Source organism: Leopardus geoffroyi, chromosome A3 (assembly GCF_018350155.1).
Source record: "Leopardus geoffroyi isolate Oge1 chromosome A3, O.geoffroyi_Oge1_pat1.0, whole genome shotgun sequence".
In the NCBI taxonomy this organism is placed as follows: domain Eukaryota; kingdom Metazoa; phylum Chordata; class Mammalia; order Carnivora; family Felidae; genus Leopardus; species Leopardus geoffroyi.
This window is the reverse complement of record NC_059336.1, coordinates 121278058-121295443: the sequence shown is the minus strand read 5'-3', so window position 1 is coordinate 121295443 and position 17386 is coordinate 121278058. Positions and strand designations below refer to the sequence as shown.

Genomic DNA, 17386 nt, shown 5'->3' with positions numbered 1-17386 from the left:
TGCTGGTCTCTTCTTTCATCCGCTGCTGAATATATGTTACTTTTTTATTCATTCCATTTACCTGCTCAGGGAGATAAGCAGACGAGGAAGGCGGTTGGGACCTCTGGGAACCTCCATGGGAATGGCAACGAGAACACCCAGCCTGGGAACAGTGCTTTTGCCCTAAATCCCTGACCCTGACATGACCTCTTGCCCCTCAGGCAAGGGAAGGTGGGCAGAGTGGGAATGACCAAGGCCCAAGTGGTTAAGTGACAAGTCTCAGTGGGGCAAGCATGTGGCCCGGGTCCCCTCTGTGCTGGGGTCAGAAAGGTACTTCCATACCCATTCAGCCTCTCGGGACTGGGATCTGACCAGCAGCAGGGCTGATACTCGTAGGGGTTAGTAATAAAGACGGGCTTTTCTTCTAGGCCGTCTTTCCTGGCCAGAGAAGTGGGGAGATAAACATACATAGTTCATTTAGTACTGACGGGAAGGCCTGCAAAGGGCCAGGTGAAGTTTTGGGGGTGCAGGATGTGGGGTACACGCCCCTGCTGTCAGGAGCTCAGAGCCTTGCAGGGGACTTCTCAACTGAGAGACGTTAGCAACTGAGACGTGCGGTGCAGTGTCCACGTGAGAACACGTATGCGGGTCTGCAGGTCCCCGCTGGCGTCTCGGGTGGAAACGAATCAGGGGAGGGCCTTGCTGGGATGCAGATGCAGAAGGATGTTCCGTGCCACTAGCGAGGTCACGGCCAGGCATAACGGTGCACCTGCTGGGCCTGTGTGGGGACACGTGCTCTCTTCAGGTGCCTTGTTTATTTACTGGGTTTCTCATCTGAGGGCCCTGACACACTGAGTGGGAACTAAGTGCCATGGAAACAAGAGTATAAGTATACAGTCTCACTGTGTGTACTCAAACACAAATCCTTTCAGAGTGCTACTCCAACGCCTGTTACTGGCCTACAGGTCACTGGCAACATTAATAGGCACAAACAGTAAGGACATCACTACTGGGAAATATTTTACCACGTGGTCCTTTCGGTTTTCCAAAGCAATACAAACGTTAGATGAACACTGCCACTGTTTCACAGTCCCTTTGGAAACATCGAAGTCTATGAACACAGCAGGCGTCAGAAGAGCAGAGCAAACAGGCAAAAAAGTGAGGGAGATGAAGTTTGCTTCAGTGCCTTCCGACTGGCTCTACCCTCGTCCTTCCCCTTCCTCGATGGGGCCTCTCCCAACGTGCAGCTGAGGCGTCTCTTGTTCTCTCCACCCTGAATGGCCTCGTCTGGGGGAAGGAGTGCACTTGGCTCTTCGGGCACCCTCCCAGAGCCACAAAGCGTTCTGAGGGTGTGACAGCTCCTGTCGCTACTCGCTACTCTACTCGTGAATTCCCACATCAAAGGTGATGCCCGACTCTGAGGCCAAGGCCCGCCCCCCTCCGCGGGCACAGCCCTCACCTCCACGACGAGCTGAAGGTCGTCCACGTACCGCTCTTCGGTCTGAATCAGCTCGTGAATATAGCCCTGCCTCTTCCTCTCAACTGGCTGCATGGTGTCTAGGCTTTGGAGATCAGCACACCCTATGGAAAGACAGGGTAGAGTTTCAAAACAGTATCTGAGTCTTCTTGGTAGGGAACAGACATTTACCAGATGTGCTGGGTTTGCAAATGGTGCCTCGAAAAAGCCACGCATGGCTTTTCCAACTCGTGCAGAGCCGCGCACCTGCGGAAAGCCGGCCTGACCACCTGCCTCTCAACCAGAGCAGCAAATCGGCACCGCCTGTAACATCTCAACGTGGTCCTGACTTCTTTCCCAAATGAATGACCAATTTAGGACTTTTTAGAAATGGCCTCAGAGAGTTCAGAACTGTGATGAACTTGTGAACATCTATGCGGTCCTCATCACCTCAGGCCATTTTCAAAGATATTGAAATGATTCGATGAATCATATGCTTAAGACCAGCGTTTTCCAAACTGCAGGCTATGAGCTATCGGTGGGTCCTGATGTTCATTTCGTTTTTAAAAGTGTGGGTCAGGCCTAGCATTGAGACAAACACAAAAATAAACACAAATTACCTTGTGCACAGCTCTCATAAGCACTGAAAGTGAACACTTTTAGGTATGAATGTGGGGATGCAGAATATATTTCCCACTGTGAGCTACTGTTAGAAAAATGAGAAACATTTGTTTTCTCAAAATGCAGCATTAAGGTTAGGAAACCTGAAATTCCCAGGACCCAGCAGTTCCCAACAAGACCACTGCCTTAACTCACCAGAACAGAGAAGTGGTTTTGGGACACCACAGACGTTAAGTGAGACTTTGAGGGAAGTCCCTAGCAGCCTTGCATCAGGGTGGGCGGCACTGCATTCACTTTGGGTCAATTTACAGGCACATGGGAGCCGAACTGAATGTCAGGACTGCGAAGTAACATAATTCCAGAATCGCTTCGTAAGAAGCTGAGGGCTTGCTTCTTTGCACAGCGGGAGGGGAAATATCTCAGGCAGCCCCTCCTCCGGCAAAAAGAAAAAGCAGGTAGGCACCTAGCAAGCTACAAACGAGGGAGAGAGAAAGCCCAGCGAGGCGCGGATGACCCTTGAGGCAGCAGGTGTCGGGTGAACCTGGCCTCAGCCTTCGTAGGCGGGGCAGGGTCGGCGCAGACACAGAGGCACCTCGCTGGCAACACAGAAACAAAGCCACAGAGGCGGAGAATGCAAGGAGCAGACTGGGTATTTCAAGGGGGTTTACCTTTGAATTTGTTTTTTCATTTTTTCTAATGTTTATTTATTTTTGAGAGAGAAAAAGAGAGAGAGAGAGAGGCAAAGAATGTGAGTGGGGAGGGCAGAGAGGGAGACAGAGGATCCGAAGCAGCCTCAGAGCTCGAACCCGTGAGCCATGAGATCGTGACCTGAGCTGAAGTCAGACGCTCAACCGACTGAGCCACCCAGGCGCCCCCGCTCTGCTTACCTTTGAGTTTTTATGTGTTTTGTATAGATTTGGACTAAGAGTTCTCATGAAGACGACTGGTCTATTTTCTGTGCATGTTGCCAACAGCTTAAAAAAATTATTCTCACAGTAAAACAAAAATAGAATAAGGCAAGAAGACGTTATGGTGCCACTGTCATGTTCAAAATTATCGAGCTTTTCTGGGGATTGTATTTTATTCTGTTCTGCGGGAGAGCACTGCAGGAAAGCTAAGTGTTCTGAGCCCGGGCGGCTAATATAGACACCTGTCTGACTAGGTTGTGTGTAGCCAGGAGGCTGGAGGCAATGGCTGGGCACCTAGTGGCAAGTGGCGCTCATGATGTGAGCCGGGGTCACCAGGCAGAGGCACGAGCGGACTCTGATGGAAGCCATTGGCGCAGTTTCTAAGGTTACCCCACCCTCACACTAGGCACTAGGGTTCTACAAATTCCAGTCACTGACATTCTGCCACATCCACATTCTGTCTCTACTTTTATGTCATCCTTTTTAATAAATTTACTCATGTTTGAGTTACATATTTGGGCAACCATGGGTTTTATGTACTGGTTACGTGTCTTCTAATACTCACTAAAATAAATATAACCATTAGAAAAAAATAAGTCTCCGAAGGTACTATTTTGTGTGCCATCACGTAGTATATCACAGGGATAGGTCCATCGCACTTGGGGAAACACTGATTTACATTAAAACCCACAAGCATCGGCCTCTCTAACTGTTCTGTACCTCGGAATAATAGGAAAAGTCCCAGATATTTTATCATTTCTAAGGTGAGAACATGCATGACATTAGCTCCATCAGGGTGGATGTGAGGACAATCCTTATACTCCACCTCTGACCGACCCCTTTGCATTTCATTACAGTGGTTCTTAAACTTCTGTTCTCTTCAAGTTTTCAACGTGACCCTGATTCTCACTTTCAGATGTTCTTACCTCTTATGTCAGGGAAAAGAAAGAAAGGTGGTGGCCCTTTTACTTCCTGCCTTTCATCTCCCTGCTCACTCATCCCTGTACTTCCTTCCTGTGTCAGGGGATGAGGAAATCCTGTTTCTTCCTGAAGCCAGCATCCTTAACTGACCCTTTCCTTTTGACCCCTTGCCATCCTCCCCACACTGTACAACATGGTAGCCATTAGCAACACGTGGCTATTGAGCATTTGAACTGTGGTGGCCGCTCCAAACAAAGAAGTGCTCTAAGTGTAAACTACACACCAGATCTCAAAGACGTAATAAAAAAAACCCAGAATGTAAAATAATGCACTAAAAATTCTTATGTTGATTACATATTAAATGGTAGTATTTTGCATAACACTGAGCTGACCCAAAGAATTATTCAAGTTTTAATTTCATGTTTTACTTTTTAAAATGTGGCTTTTGGGAAATCTTAGATTCCATCTGGGCTGCATTTGGGACTTTCATTCCATTTCTATTGAACAGCTCAAGCCAGCCACTGCATTTTTTATTACGTTCCTTCCCTGACAATGTTTTAGTGGCTTCTGCTATTTGCAGAATGAAGTCCTAGCTCAGCAGCACAGGGCTCCAGAGTCTCCATAATCCACCCACGGCCTCCATTTGCAGCCTCACCTCTGACCATGCAGCCCACCTTTCGGCCACCCTGGCCCGGGTTCAGTCCTCAAGAGGTGCTGGACACACTGTGCACACTGCCCGTGGCCTGCTTCTCCACACACAGCCATCTTACCCTTCGAGGTGCAGCTCACGCGATCCTACTTGGGGGAAACCTCCCTATGCCCTGTCCCACTTACCCCCAGACCGCCTCTCTTTTGTGTTTCCGGGGTAGTCTGCGTCTGTATTTAACACTTCCCACGAGGTCACCTGCATCGTAGTTCATCTCTGTAGTGTTAGTATGGCTGTCTCTCCCACTGGAGGTCAGCGGCTGTGTCTCACACAGTTCTACATCAGACTCAGCACAGTGTTTTGACCACGGGAGCCAGGAAATATTTGCCAAATGGTGGACTACCGGGTTGGTCCCAGACCTGTTTGTCACCTTTCCTCTGCTCTGGACTGCAGGGAGGTCAACCCCATAGCCTGCTTATGTAAGCTCCTACTTCACTTGGCCTCTGTCCACGTTTGGCCGATGAGAGGAGGCTCTGGCAGGAGCCTGAAGACTACAGGGAAAATGGGGAAAACACTCCTTCTGCCAGAAAAGAGGACAGGAGACCTTTTAGTCTCCGCTGGGCAGAGAACATTAGAATTGCTGGGCTCGCATCTCATAAATTTGGAGTTCAAGGATTCTACAACTGATGGATTACCAGAAAAGTTGGTCCCTGGTTGGTGATACCCTTAGGGTGCTTGGCCAAAGAAAATGTACAACTGTCCAGAGGGTCTCCCTCACAACCTTGGTGCCACAGGATTTCCACGTAAAAGCCAAGTGTCACTAAAGATGAGCTCAACATAAAAAATTACAAGAAATAAGGAATGATCCACCATAAATAAAAAATGATGATTAGAAAGGACCCCAAGAGGGGCACCCGGTTGGCTCGCTTGGCAGAGCATGTGACTTTTTTTTTTTTTTTAATTTTTTTTTTTCAACGTTTATTTATTTTTGGGACAGAGAGAGACAGAGCATGAATGGGGGAGGTGCAGAGAGAGAGGGAGACACAGAATCGGAAACAGGCTCCAGGCTCCGAGCCATCAGCCCAGAGCCCGACGCGGGGCTCGAACTCACGGACCGCGAGATCGTGACCTGGCTGAAGTCGGACGCTTAACCGACTGCGCCACCCAGGCGCCCCGAGCATGTGACTTTTGATCTCAGGGTTGTGAGTTTGAGCCCCACATTAGATATAGAGATGACTTAAAATCTTGAAAAAAAAAAAAACAAAAAAAAAAACAACAGCCCAAGAACATAAGGTAACAGAACAAAATCTAAAAGAAAAAAAAAAAAAAAAAAAGTAAAAATATGTCTATTTAAAAAATAACTCAAGACATATGAAGGGTTGAAACCATAGAGTCTATAAAAAAGAACAGGCAGATTTGAAAAAGAAACTAGGGGCTCCTGGGTGGCTTGGTTGGTTGAGCGTCCGACTTCGGCTCAGGTCATGATCTCACGGTCCGTGAGTTTGAGCCCCACGTCGGGCTCTGTGCTAGCAGCTCAGAGCCTGGAGCCTGTTTTGGATTCTGTGTCTCCCTCTCTCTCTCTGCTCCTCCCCTGTTCATGCTCTGTCTCTCTCTGTCTCAAAAATAAATAAACGTTAAAATAAAATTTGAAAAAGAAACTAATAAAAATGGCACATCTTATGGAAATAATAACACATAGCTGTTCAAACATATCTGAGGGAAGGATTAGTAAATCTGAAGACAGATATGTAGAAATTAATGCAGCCTACGGGCGCCTGGGTGGCTCAGTAGGTTAAGCATCTGACTTCGGCTCAGGTCATAATCTTGCCGTTTGTGGATTCGAGCCCCGTGCCGGGCTCTGTGCTGACAGCTCAGAGCCTGGAGCCTGCTTCAGATTCTGTGTCTCCCTCTCTCTCTACTCCTCCCCCACTCACACTCTGTCTCTCTCTTAAAAAAAAAAAAAAAAAAGAATGCAGTTTAGAAAGACAAAAAGATGGAAAACATAAAATGGAGATTAGGAGAATAGAGGACAGAATGACAATGTCCAACATACATCTAATGGGAGTCCAGGAGGGGAGAACAGAAAAAATGGAGAGAAGTAATATAGAGATTATAATGGTTGAGATTTCCTAGAACTGATGAAAGATAGACCTCCACATACTCAGAAGGAAAAATGACTCCTGATTAGGGAAAAAAATAAAAATAAATCCATACCCAAACTGCAAAACACCAAGGAGGAAAAAAAAAAATGATTAGAACAGTTAGAAAGAGGGGTGCCTGGGTAGCTCAGTCAGTTAAGTGTCCAACTCTTGATTTGGGCTCAGGTCATGATCTCAAGGTTCTGTGGGATCGAGCCCTGTGTCAGGTTTTGTGCTGGCAGCATGGAGCCTGCTTGGGATTCTCTCTTTCCTTCTCTCTCTGACTTGCTTGCCTGCACTCTCTCTCTCCCAAAATAAATCAATTAAAATTAAAAAAAAAAAGAGAAATAAAAAGCAGAATAACTACACAGGAAGGGCAATCAGACTGATTGTACACATCTCCACACAACAACAGGGGGTACTGAGCAAAAATAACTGTCAAATCAGAATTCTAATTATACTACCTTTTGTGGGTAAGGAAGACAAAGACATTTTTAGGCAAAGTTTGAAAGCATTTACTACTAATAGGTTGACTAAAGGAACTATAAAGAGGTGTGTTTTTGGAAGAAGGAAATTGAATTAAGAAGGAAAAAAGAGTAAGGAGTGGTGGAGAGGAAGGAAGGAAGGAAGCAAGCAAGGAAGGAAGGAAGGAAGAAAGGAAGGAAGGAAGGAAGGAAGGGACAGAGGACAGGAAGGAAGAAGAGAGGGAGGGAGGGAAGGGTGAGTGAAAATACTAGTAAATATGTGAAGACTCAAAATAATCATTGATGATCTAAAATAACAATATACCCAATAGTGGGTATATATTCAACATGGGGGGGGGGCAGTGTCTGGATGGCTCAGTCGGTTGAGTATCCGACTCTTGATCTCTGGGTTGTGAGTTCAAGCCCTGCTTTGGGCTCCACACTGGACATGGAGCTTACTTAAAAAAGAGTATAAATTCAAGGTGGATTTTAAATTTACCTAAAACTAATTTTTTTAAACACAAAAAAGCAGTAACATGAGAAATAGGGGAGAATCCTTACAGATAAAGCATCCCACCTGCACTGATTAGAAGAAGTAAGATAAATATGAAATTTAGACTTTGTGGAGACAAACACATATGTTAGAAATGCAAAGGTAACTACTCAAAGAATAGAAACCATTGAAACCATAACTTCCAAACCAGTAAAGGGAAAGAAAGGAAGTACATTTGATCAAAGCAATAGATGTATAGGCAGAACAACAATAAAAAAAAAATTCATGGTAAATAAAAAATATATAATAAGGTAGCTATAAATAGGACTATTCCATTATTCCAATAAGAGTAAATTGCTTAAATCTGTCGGTTAAAATAAAACTCCAGATTGGATTTTAAAATTCAGCTAGATGTTGGGGAAGATGGGAGAGTAGGAGGAACCTACTCACCCTGCCCCACATAAACAACTAGATAACACCCGTATCAGTGTGAATAACCCAGAAAACAACAGGAAGACTGGCAGAACAGAGTCTCCATAGCAAAATGTAGAGAAGAAGCCACACTGAAAAGAACTGCAAAGGCAGAGACTTGGTTGGGAGCCAAAACTGACCCACAGGACTGTCCTTGGGAGGTAGGGATGCTGTGGGCAAAGAGAAAGGCCAGAAGCAAACTCCACCCCAGGCATCCCAGGCACAGGGGACCCTCACTCGGAGGATGAATCCCCATAAAATTGGGCTTTGAAAACCAGAGGGGATGAAGTTTGAGAGTTCTTACAATCAGTGGGGCTTAACACTTGGAACTGTAAAAATCAGCGGGCATGGCTCTGAGGGAGCCAGAGGGTGATAGGAAACTGAGTCCCCACGCTTATAGAGACAGCACAACAAACAGCCCCACTGAGAAACAGCATAGAAACAGCAGTTTGAAAAACTCCTGGAATATATAGGAAGGAGATTTATTTACTAATTTCAGAATGTGTGTTGGAGGGACAGGGATCTTTGGGAGACTTCTCCAAGGGCAAAGGAGCCGGTGGGACCATTTCTCTCCATTGCCCCCCAAGCCTGGATACACGAACACCTGTGGGAATCAGCACATTGCAAATATTCTCCATCTAGCTTACCAACACCAGGGGCCCACCCTTGTGTTCTCCTGTGGACCCACCCCTCAGGTTGACCCTGGCCTCAATAGGAATCCATCCAAAGTGGTGCCCAAACATGGTAGTGTGCAAGCTTCCCCAAGAAGGGTCAGCACCACCCCAAAGTGATTCCTGCCCCAGGGAGAGGGGAAGAAAACGACACATACCAGTTCCATTTCGGCCCCAGCAGTGGGCTGGGGGCAGAAATCTGGTCTGACTACAGGCCCCGCCCACCAGTGAAAGCTTCTCGGGGGACAACACAAGGAGAAAGCCCTACAGTACAGTGCTTCACAGCTCTGGAAAATGACTGGTTTGACTCAAGCCCAAGATGACCTCAGACTGGCCCACTAACAACACAGGGGCCAAACCCTGTCCACAACAGATAGAGCTACTGTAGATGACTGGAGTGAAGGCAAACACAGCTCAGCCACAACAGCAGGGCACATACAACATACACAGGAGACATCCCTGAAGTGCCAGGTTCTAGTGAACAGGGGACATTGTGCTGCAGAGCACTACAGGACTTCATCTTCATAAGGCCACTACTTTCAAGAGCAGGAGACATAGTTGACCTTAACACATAGAAACAGACACACAGAGTCAGACAAAATAAGGAGACAGAAGACTATGTACCAGATGAAAGAACAGGACAAACTCACAGCAAGAGAACTAAACAAACCAGGGATGAGTAATATGCCTGATAAAGAATTTAAAATAATGGTCATAAAGAGACTCAATGGACTTGAGAAAAGAGTCAAGGACCTCAATGAGACCCTCAACAAAGAGAGAAAACACAAAAAAAGAACCAATGAGAGATGGAGAACTTAATAGTTGAAATTAAAAATATACTAGAAGTGGGGCGGGGGGTGCCTGGGTGGCTCAGTTGGTTAAAACATCTGACTCTTGCTTTTGGCTGGTCATAATCTCACGGCTTATGAGTTTGAGCCCCGTATCGGGCTCTGTGCTGACAGTGTGGGGCTTGCTTGAGATTCTCTGCCTCTCTCTCTGCCTCTCCCCGGCTTGCATGTGCTCTCTCTCTCTCTCTCAAAATAAATAAATAAGTTTAAAAACAAAAACAAAATACACTAGAGGGAATAAAAAGTAGACCAGAGGAAGCATGACCTGGAGGACAGAGTAATGGAAAGCATTATCACTGAACAAGAGAAAGAAAAAACAGTAATAAAAAATAAGAATAGAAGGGAACTCAGTGACACCATCAGGTGTGATAACATTTACATTATAGGGATCCCAAGAGGAAAAAAGAGAGAAAAGGGGACAGAAAATTTATCTGAGGAAATAATAGCTAAAAACTTCATGAATCTGGGGAAGGAAACAGAAATCCAGATTCCAGAGGCAGAAAGACTCCAACAAAATCAACTCAAAGAGGTCCACACCAAGACATAATAATTAAAATGGTAAAAAAACAGTGATAAAGAGAGAATTTTATAGGGCACCTGGGTGGCTCAGTTGGTTAAGCATCTGACTTTGGCTCAGGTCATGATCTCATCGTTCGTGGGTTTGAGCCCCATGTCAGGCTGTGTGCTGACAGCTCAGAGCCTGGAGACTGCTTCAGATTCTGTGTCCCCCCCACCCAACTCTCTGCTCCTTCCCCACTTGTGCACTCTCTCTCTCAAAAATAAACATTGAATTTTTTTTAAATTAAAAAAATTTGAAAGCAGCAAGAGAAAAGAAAATAGTTACATACAAAGGAAACCCCATAAGACTATCAGCCTATTTTTCAGCAAGAACTTTGCAGGCCAAAGGGAGTGGCATGATATATTCAAAGTGCTGGAAAAAAAAAAAAAAAACCCTGCAACCAAGACTACTCTATCCAGCCAGGCTATCATTTCGAATAGAAGGAGAGATAAAGAGTTTCCCAGACAAACAAAAGTTAAAGGAATTCATGACTACTAAACCCACCTTACAAGAAATGTTAAAGGGGACTCTCTTGAGTGGAAAGGAAAGACCATAAGCAGGAGGAAGAAAAGTAGGAAGCACAAAAGCAGCAAAATTAAGTATATCTATAAAAACAAAAATCAGTCAAGGGATTCCCAAAATAAAAGGATGTAAAGTATGACACCATATACCTAAAACGTGGGAGGAAAGGGGTAAAAATGTGGTGATTTTTTAAAAATTTTTATTTGTTTTTTGAGAGAGAGATAGAGTGCAAGCAGGGGAGGGGCAAAGAGAGAGGGAGACAGAAACCCCAGCAGGCTCCACACTGTTGGTGCAGAGCCCACTGTGCGGCTTGAACTCAAACCATGAGATCACGACCTGAGCCAAAGTCAAGAGTTGGAGGCTCAACTGGCTGAACCACCCAGGCACCCCAAAAATGTAGTGCTTTTGGAATGGGTTCAAACTTAACTGACCATTAGCTTAATATAGACTGCTATATGTATAAGATGTTATATACAAACCTAATGGTAACCAAAAAGAAAAAACTGGTAACAGATATGCAAAAAATAAAGAGAAAGGAATCCAAGAATAGAAAGCTAGGAAACTGTGAAAGAAGAGCAAGAGACGAAAGAAATAAAGAACTATAAAACAAATATAAAAAAGTAACAAAACTGCAATAAGTACATACCTATCAATAATTACTTTGAATGTAAAAGGACTAAACACTCCGATAAAAGACATAGGATAACACAATGTATGTAAAGTGATGAATCACTGAATTCTACTCCTGAAACCAATATAGCACTGTATGTTAACTAAATAAAATTAAAAAAAGAAATCAAGACCCATCTATATGTTGCCTGTGAGACTCACGTCAGATCTAAAGACCATGCATATTGAAAGTGAAGGGATGTAAAAGTATTTATCATACAAATGGAAGTGAAAAGAAAGGCAGGGAGCAATACTTATATCAGATGAAATAGACTTTAAAACAAAGACTGTAACAAGAGACAAAGAAAGACCACATAATCTTAAAGGGCACAATCCAACAAGAAGATATAACAAGTGTAAACATTTATGTACCCAAAATGAGAGTGCTCAAATACATAGAGCAGCTAATAACAGACATAAAGGAAGAAATCAATAGTAACACAATAATAGTAGAGGACTTTAACACTCCACTTACATCAATGGATATAGCGACCAAACACAAAATCAACAAGGAAACAATGGCTTTGAATGACACACTGGACCAAACGGATCTTACAGATATATTCAGAACATTCCATCCTAAAACAGCAGACTACACATTCTTTTCAAATGCACATTGAACATTCTCCAGAATAGATGACATGTTAGGCTACAACACAAGTTCTCTGAACAAATTAAAAAAGACTGAAGTTGCACCATCCATCTTTTCTGACTGCATACTATGAAATTAGAAATCAGCCACAAGAGGGGGTGCCTGGGTGGCTCAGTCGGTTAAGTGTCCAACTCTTGATTTCAGCTCAGGTCATTATCTCACGGTTTGTGGGTTCAAGCCCTGTGTCAGGCTGATAGCACAGAGTCTGCTTAGGATCTTTTCTCTCTGCCCCTACTCTGCTCATGCTCTCTTTCATCTCTCAAAATAAATACATAAATAAACTTTATTTTAAAAAGAGCTGTTAAAAAAAAGTAAACCACAAGAAAAAAATCCAGAAAAAACACAAATATATGGAGGTTCAATAATATGCTACTAAACAATGAATGGGTCAACCAAGAAATCAAAAAGGAAATAAGAAAGTACATGGAGACAAATGAAAATAAAAACACAACTGTCCAAAAATCTTCGGGGTACAGCAAAAAGCTGTTCTAAGAGGGAGGTTCATAGCAATATAGGCCTACCTTAAGAAGCAGGAAAAAATCTCAAACAACCTAACCTTACACCTACAGGCACTATAAAAAAGAACAAACAAACCCCAAACCAGCAGAAGGAAGGAAATAATAAAGATTAGAGCAGAAATAAGTGAAATAGAATCTAAAAATTAATAGAACAGATCAATGAAACCAGGAGCTAGTTCTTTGAAAAAGATCAACAAAATTGATAAACCTTTAGCCAGACTCATCGAGAGAGAGAGAGAGAGAGAGAGAGAGAGAGAGAGAAAGAGAGAGAGAAAGAGAGAGAGAGAGAAAGAGAGAACTCAAAATCACAAATGAAAGAGGAGAAATAACAATTGACACCACAGAAATACAAAAGATTATAAGAGAATATTATGAAAAATTATGTGCCAGCATATTGGACAACCTACAAGAAATGGATTAAATTCCCAGAAACATATAACCTCCCAAATATGAATCAGGGAGAAATAGAACATTTAAACAGACCAACTACCAGCAATGAAATTGAACTGGTAATCAAAAACTCTTCCAACAAATAAAAGTCCAGAACCAGATGGCATCACAGGTGGTAAATTCTACCAAACATTTAAAGAAGACTTATACTTCTTCTTCTCAAATTATTAAAAAAAAAAAAAAAAAAAATTGAAGGGGGAGACGCGTCTAGTGGCTCAGTCGGTTAAGCATCTGACTTCTGATTTTGGCTCAGGTTATGATCTCACAATTCATGGGTTTAAGCCCCATGTTGGGCTCTGTTCTGACAGCATGGAGCCTGCTTGGGATTCTCTCTCCCTCTCTCTACCCCTCCCCCACTTGCACTGTCTCTGTCTCTCTCAAAATAAATAAATAAACTAAAAAAAAAAAAAAGTAGGGGCGTCTGGGTGGCTCAGTCGGTTGAGCATCCGACTTTGGCTCAGGTCATGATCTTGCGGTTTGTGAGTTTGAGCCCCACGTTGGGCTCTTTGTTGACAGCTCACAGCCTGAAGCTTGCTTTGGATTCTGTGTCTCGCTCTCTCTCTGCCCCTCCCTGCTCATGCTCTGTCTCTGTCTCAAAAATAAATAAAACATTAAAAAAAATTTAAAAAAAAATAGAAGTTTGGACAAAAAACTTCCAAACTAATTTTTGAGGCCAGTATTACCCTGATACTAAAACTGGACAGACACTACAAAAGAAAAGAACTATAGGCCAATGTCTCTGATAAACATAAATGTAAAAATCTTCAACAAAACATTAGCAAACAAAATCCAACAATACATTAAAAAAAATCATTCACCAAAACTGAGTGGGATTTATTCCTGAGATGCAAGGGTGGTTCAATATTTGCAAATCAATCAATATGATATATCACATCAACCCATAGCTAACATACTCAATGGTGAAAAACTGAGAACGTTTCCCCAAAGATCAGGAACAACACAAGGATGTCCGCTCTTACCACTTTTATCCAATATAGTACTGGAAGTCCTAGCCATAGCAATCAGACAAGAAAAAGAAATAAAAGGCATCCAAATTGATAAGGAAGAAGTACAACTTTCATTATTTACAGACCCTAAAGACTCCACCAAAAAACTACTAGAGCTGATAAATGAATTCACAGTGTACAAAATTAATATACAGAAATCTGTTACATTTCTATACATTAATAATGAAGTAGCAGAAAGAGAAATTAATAATCCCATTTACAATTGTACCATTCATCAGTTTTTTTATTCAAAAAAACCCTCTTTGAATAAGCTTAACCAAGGAGGTGAAAGACCTGTACTCTCAAAATTATAAAACACTGATGAAAGGGACATCTGGGTGGCTCAGTCAGTTAAGCATCCGACTTCGGCTCAGGTCATGATCTCACAGTTTGTGGGTTCGAGCCCCGCGTTGGGCTCTGTGCTGACAGCTCAGAGCCTGGAGCCGGCTTCGACTTCTGTGTCCCCCTCTCTCTGCCCCTCCCCTGCTCACACTCTGTCTCTCAAAAATAAAAATTAAAAAAAATTAAAAAAAAACTGATGAAAGAAATAGAAGATGACACAAATGGAAATATATTCCATGTTCATGGATTGGGAGGACAAATATTGTTAAAATGTCTCTACTACTCAAAGTAATCCACAGATTTCATACAATCCCTAACAAAATACCAACAGCATTTTTCACAGAACTAGAATATCCTAAAATTTGTACGGAACCACGAAAGATCCTAAGTAGCCAAGGCAATCTTGAAAAGAACAAAACCAGAGGTATCATAATCCCACATTTTAAGATAAACTACAAATCTGTAGTAATCAAAAGAGTATGGCATTGGCACAAAAACAGACATATTGATCAATGGAACAGAACAGACAGCCCAGAAGTAAACCCATGGTTAAATGGTCAATTTATCTTTGACAAAGGAGACAAGAATATTCAATGGGAAAAAAGACAGTTTCTTCAACAAATGGTGTTGGGAAAATTGTACAGCTACATGCAAAAGAATGAAAAGGGCCCATTTTCTTATACCATACACAAAAATATACTCAAAATGGATTGAAGACCTAAATATGAGACCTGAATCCATAAAAATCCTAGAGGAGAGTACAGGCAGTAATCTGTCTGACATTGGCCACAGCAACTTTTTTTTCTAGATATGTCTCCTGGGGCAAGGGTAACAAAAGCAAAAATAAACTATTGGGACCACATCAAAATAAAAAACTTCTGCACAGAAATAGAAACAATCAACAAAATAACAAGACAACTTAATGAATGGGAAGAGATACTTGCAAATGACCTATCTGATAAAGGGCTAGTATCCAAAATTTATAAAGAACTTACACAACTCAACACTAAAACCCCCCAAATAATCTAATAAAAAATGGGCAAAGGACCTGAAAAGGCATTTGTCCAAAGAAGATATCCAGATGGCAAACAGACACATGAAAAGATGCTCAATATCATTCATCATCAGGGAAATGCAAATCAAAACCACAATGACATATCACCTCATGCCTGTCAAAATGGTTGAAAGCAAACACAAGAAACAACAGGTGTAGCCACTGTGGGAAACAGTATGGGGGTTCCTCAAAAAATTAAAGATAAAATTGCCATATGGTCCAGGAATTCCATTACTATTTACCCAAAGAATATGGAAACACCAAACCAAAAAGATAAATGTACCCTGATGGTTTACTGCAGCATTATTTATGATAGCCATATTATGGAAGCAACCCGAGTGTCAATCGACTGATGAATGGATAAAGAAGATGTGGTATATATGTACAATGGAATATTAGCCATAAAAAAGAATGAAAGCTCGCCATCTGCAACAACATGGATGGATCTAGAGGGTATAGTGCTAAGTGAAGTAAGTAAAGTCTGCAGGGGCGCCTGGGTGGCTCAGTTGGTTAAGTGTCCAACTCTGGCTCAGGTCATGATCTCGTGGTTCGGGAGTTCGAGCTCCGTGTCACGCTCTGTTCTGACGGCTCAGAGCTTGGAGCCTGCTTTGGATTCTATGTCTTCCTCTCTCTCTGCTCCTCCTCCACTCATGCTCTCTCTCTCTCAAAAATAGATAAATATTAAAAAAAAAAAAAAAAAAAAGAAGTAAAGGTTGGAAAAAGCTACACATTTACAAAATATGAAAAAGCAGCTGAGGTGGTTTGATTAGCAACAGACAAGATAGGCTTTCAAGGATCTATGTAAACGTTATAAACATTTAGGATGATACAATAATTTTGATCTTATTTGCAACTAACTGGAGAGCCTCAAAAGGTAAAATTAAAAACTGACAAAACTGCCTCTGAAAGGAAGGAAGGAAGGAAGGAAGGAAGGAAGGAAGGAAGGAAGGAAGGAAGGAAAAATAAAGATCTGAAAGATCTATAATCAAAGTAGTCAACTGTAATATCTCTCTCAATGAAAATGAGTAAATATGAAAGATTTGAACACTATTAACAGGTTTAATATAATGAACATATCTACAAGGCAACAACACTTTTTTCAACAAAAACTACTGTGTAAAAAAATTTCCTGAATATAGCTGGAAAATTAAACATTAAAATTATTTTCAAGAGGCACCTGGGTGGCTCAGTCAGTTAAGTGACCGACTTCAGCTCAGGTCATGATCTCAAGGCTTGTGGGTTCAAGCCCCGCGTCAGGCTCTGTGCTGACAGCTCAGAGCCTGGAGCCTGCTTCAGATTCTGTCTCCCTCTCTCTCTGCCCCTCCCCTGCTCACTGTCTCTCTCAAAATAAACATAATAAAAAAATAACTTTTAAATGTTGTAGTTTAAAGAAGAGGTTCTTAAAAGCTCCACGTAGCTTCCTCCTTCCACCTCAATTTGCTTGACCTATCACAAGCATTTGTGACAGTGGATCACTCTCTCCTCTTTAAAATCCTCCTTTACTTGGCTTCTAGGTTACCACCTCACCTCATGTCCTCCTACCGCACTGGCAGTCGCCTCCTCTCCTTTCCTAGCTCCTCCTCAACCCACAGACTTAATTAACGTTGAAACCCAAAGACTCAGCCGTAGAACTCTTCTCCACATACTCACAGCGTTGGTGGTGCCACCGAGTCTTGTGGCTTTAAGTATCATCTATGCACCGATATACTCCCAAATGCACACTCCAGGCTGAATATATCCTCTGGATCTCACTGTGTTCTACTGCCTACCCAGGATCTCCACTTATCTATCTTAAGGGTGGGTAATAGTAACATATCCAAAACCAAACTCCTAATAGTCTCTCCTACCCTTCCTCTCTCATCATGTGCCTTCACTTAATGGTGATTCCATCTCTCTGCTTGCCTGGGCCAAGATCTTTGGGGATATCCTTGATATTTTTCTTTTTCTCACACCCCTACATTCAATCCTATCTGTTGAGTCTACCTTCAGAATATACC

General features: G+C 42.6%; 1 protein-coding gene across 17 annotated transcripts in view; it reads right to left on the bottom strand.

Annotated features, from left to right (window-relative positions):
* ITSN2 (intersectin 2) overlaps positions 1-17386 on the bottom strand; it is a 146451-nt gene that overhangs the window by 15884 nt on the left and 113181 nt on the right. For all 17 annotated transcript variants that reach the window (XR_006703745.1, XM_045447567.1, XM_045447559.1 and 14 more), the window contains one exon: positions 1439-1560. Coding sequence is in view for 16 of the 17 variants with exons in the window: in XM_045447567.1 (XP_045303523.1) it covers positions 1439-1560 (122 nt within the window). In the remaining variant the exon portion in view is untranslated. The remainder of the gene's footprint in view (positions 1-1438; positions 1561-17386) is intronic.